Source organism: Brachionichthys hirsutus, chromosome 1 (assembly GCF_040956055.1).
Source record: "Brachionichthys hirsutus isolate HB-005 chromosome 1, CSIRO-AGI_Bhir_v1, whole genome shotgun sequence".
NCBI lineage: Eukaryota > Metazoa > Chordata > Actinopteri > Lophiiformes > Brachionichthyidae > Brachionichthys > Brachionichthys hirsutus.
This window is the reverse complement of record NC_090897.1, coordinates 17,709,201-17,710,885: the sequence shown is the minus strand read 5'-3', so window position 1 is coordinate 17,710,885 and position 1,685 is coordinate 17,709,201. Positions and strand designations below refer to the sequence as shown.

Genomic DNA, 1,685 nt, shown 5'->3' with positions numbered 1-1,685 from the left:
GCTGCTGTTTTGTGATGTGTGTACTTGTATGTTGTTTGTATTTAGTCATTACTGTTACATGCAGCACGACTTCACAGAGAAACATTCCTAGTCTGTGAACCCTCTGACAATAAACTGATTCTGATCCTTATACTTTGTGGTATTTCTTGTAACTTACACGAATACATGCACATATTTATACACATTTGCTTCCACAGCATGAAAGTGGGAGGAGAAACGAGATTAGTGATTCTAAAGCTGAACAAACCAAACGAGGCCGAGCAGAGCAGAACCTTTAATAGTTGAAATAAATACTCCATTACATGCATTTAAAGTACTAATAGTCGGATGTGTTTCACACTTCACACACTTAGAAAGATCAAAGGAGACACTTTGATCACGCGTTCCAATCTCAGGCTACCGTTTCCATTAGAGCTGGAAACTGAGGTAAACGTTTCAGGGCGGGGGGGTCGGTCCCCAACAAGGTCCGAGTCACATCCAGCGTGACGCGAAGCCAAGCAGCCGACGGCGTCTCTTTGGGGGCGGTCCTAAACTAATTCACAGAGTGGGCGTCGACCGGCGGCAGCGTCCTCGGGGACGAGCGCTCCCGGAGCGCCTGAGTGAGCAGCGTGCCGCCGTCCGACACGGCGCAGGCCGAGCTCCGCAGCCGCTCGCGGTAGTCGGCCATCTTGGAGCTGCCCTCCGGATGCTGCGCCACGTCCCGGAGCCCCTGAGTGAGGAGGACGCAGGCGGACACCACGCTCATGGCCCCGCCCAACACCGCCGTCTGCACGCCCTTCCCTTCAGGAGAGACGCTGGCCGCTCGGCCCAGGAACTGAGGCTCGGTGGCGAACCCGACCAGGGCGCCGACCGCGTGGGCCAGAGCGGCGCTGAACAGGACGCAGCGGCTCCGGGTCAGCTCGCCGGGCCGGCTCCTCACCTCTCTGACGCACGCCAGGAAGGCGGTGCCGCTGGCGCTCACGCTCTTCACTCCCAGCTTGAACTGGTCCTTAGCGAAGCGGTCCCTGGAGCGCTCGCTCGCCAGCGCCGACGCCTCCGTCAGGCTCCTCAGGTTGCTGGAGATGTTCTGGGACAGCTCGAGGAGGAGGTCCGGCGTGAGGTCCGGCAGCGGCGTCAGGCGCAGGACGCCGCAGCTCTGCTCCACCTCCTGCCGGCAGCGGGTCACCTTGTAGCGGTCCACCAGGCCCGGCTGGCACGGCTGGGAGCCGGGCGTCTCCACGGCCGCCAGGTAGGCGGCGTGGGCGGAGCACTCGGTCAGAGACACCACCAGGTCGGCCATCTCCAGGAGGCGGGCCCCCACCTCGGCGAAGCGGCCCATGTTCAGCTGGCTCTGAATGTCGTGGGTGAGAATGTTCAGCTCTTTGGTCCGGGCGATGGCGGTGTCGCGGCACCGCTCGAAGGTGTCGGCCGGCGCGGCGCCGTCCGGGCCGGAGACGGGCCGGGTCTCGCTGGACAGCAGCAGCAGGTCGGCCACCAGCTGCATCCTCGCCTTGCAGGCGTCGCACACCGACGACAGGCGCCGCTTCAGCCGCAGGCTGCCGGCGGGGGCCGCCATGGGGGGGTCCTCTAGTCCAGCAGCCGTTATGATGTCAGAACATCGTCACCACGGCACACGCCAGGCTTCACAGGTCACAGAGAGATCACGCACTAACCGCAGCGCCACCCAGGAGAAAAATACACAACAT

At 61.7% G+C, this 1,685-nt stretch overlaps 1 protein-coding gene across 1 annotated transcript; it reads right to left on the bottom strand.

The window, feature by feature from the left end:
- Window positions 1-532: 532 nt before the first annotated feature.
- On the bottom strand, window positions 533-1,555 carry tlnrd1 (talin rod domain containing 1). Its single transcript, XM_068741808.1, has one exon. The coding sequence runs from the start codon at window positions 1,553-1,555 to the stop codon at window positions 533-535; it is 1,023 nt and encodes a 340-aa protein (XP_068597909.1).
- Between the last annotated feature and the right edge of the window lie 130 nt (window positions 1,556-1,685).

What these genes read in the sequence shown, in the direction of transcription:
- tlnrd1 (XM_068741808.1), bottom strand. Translation starts at nt 1,555, where the DNA reads ATGGCGGCCCCCGCCGGCAGCCTGCGGCTGAAGCGGCGCCTGTCGTCG.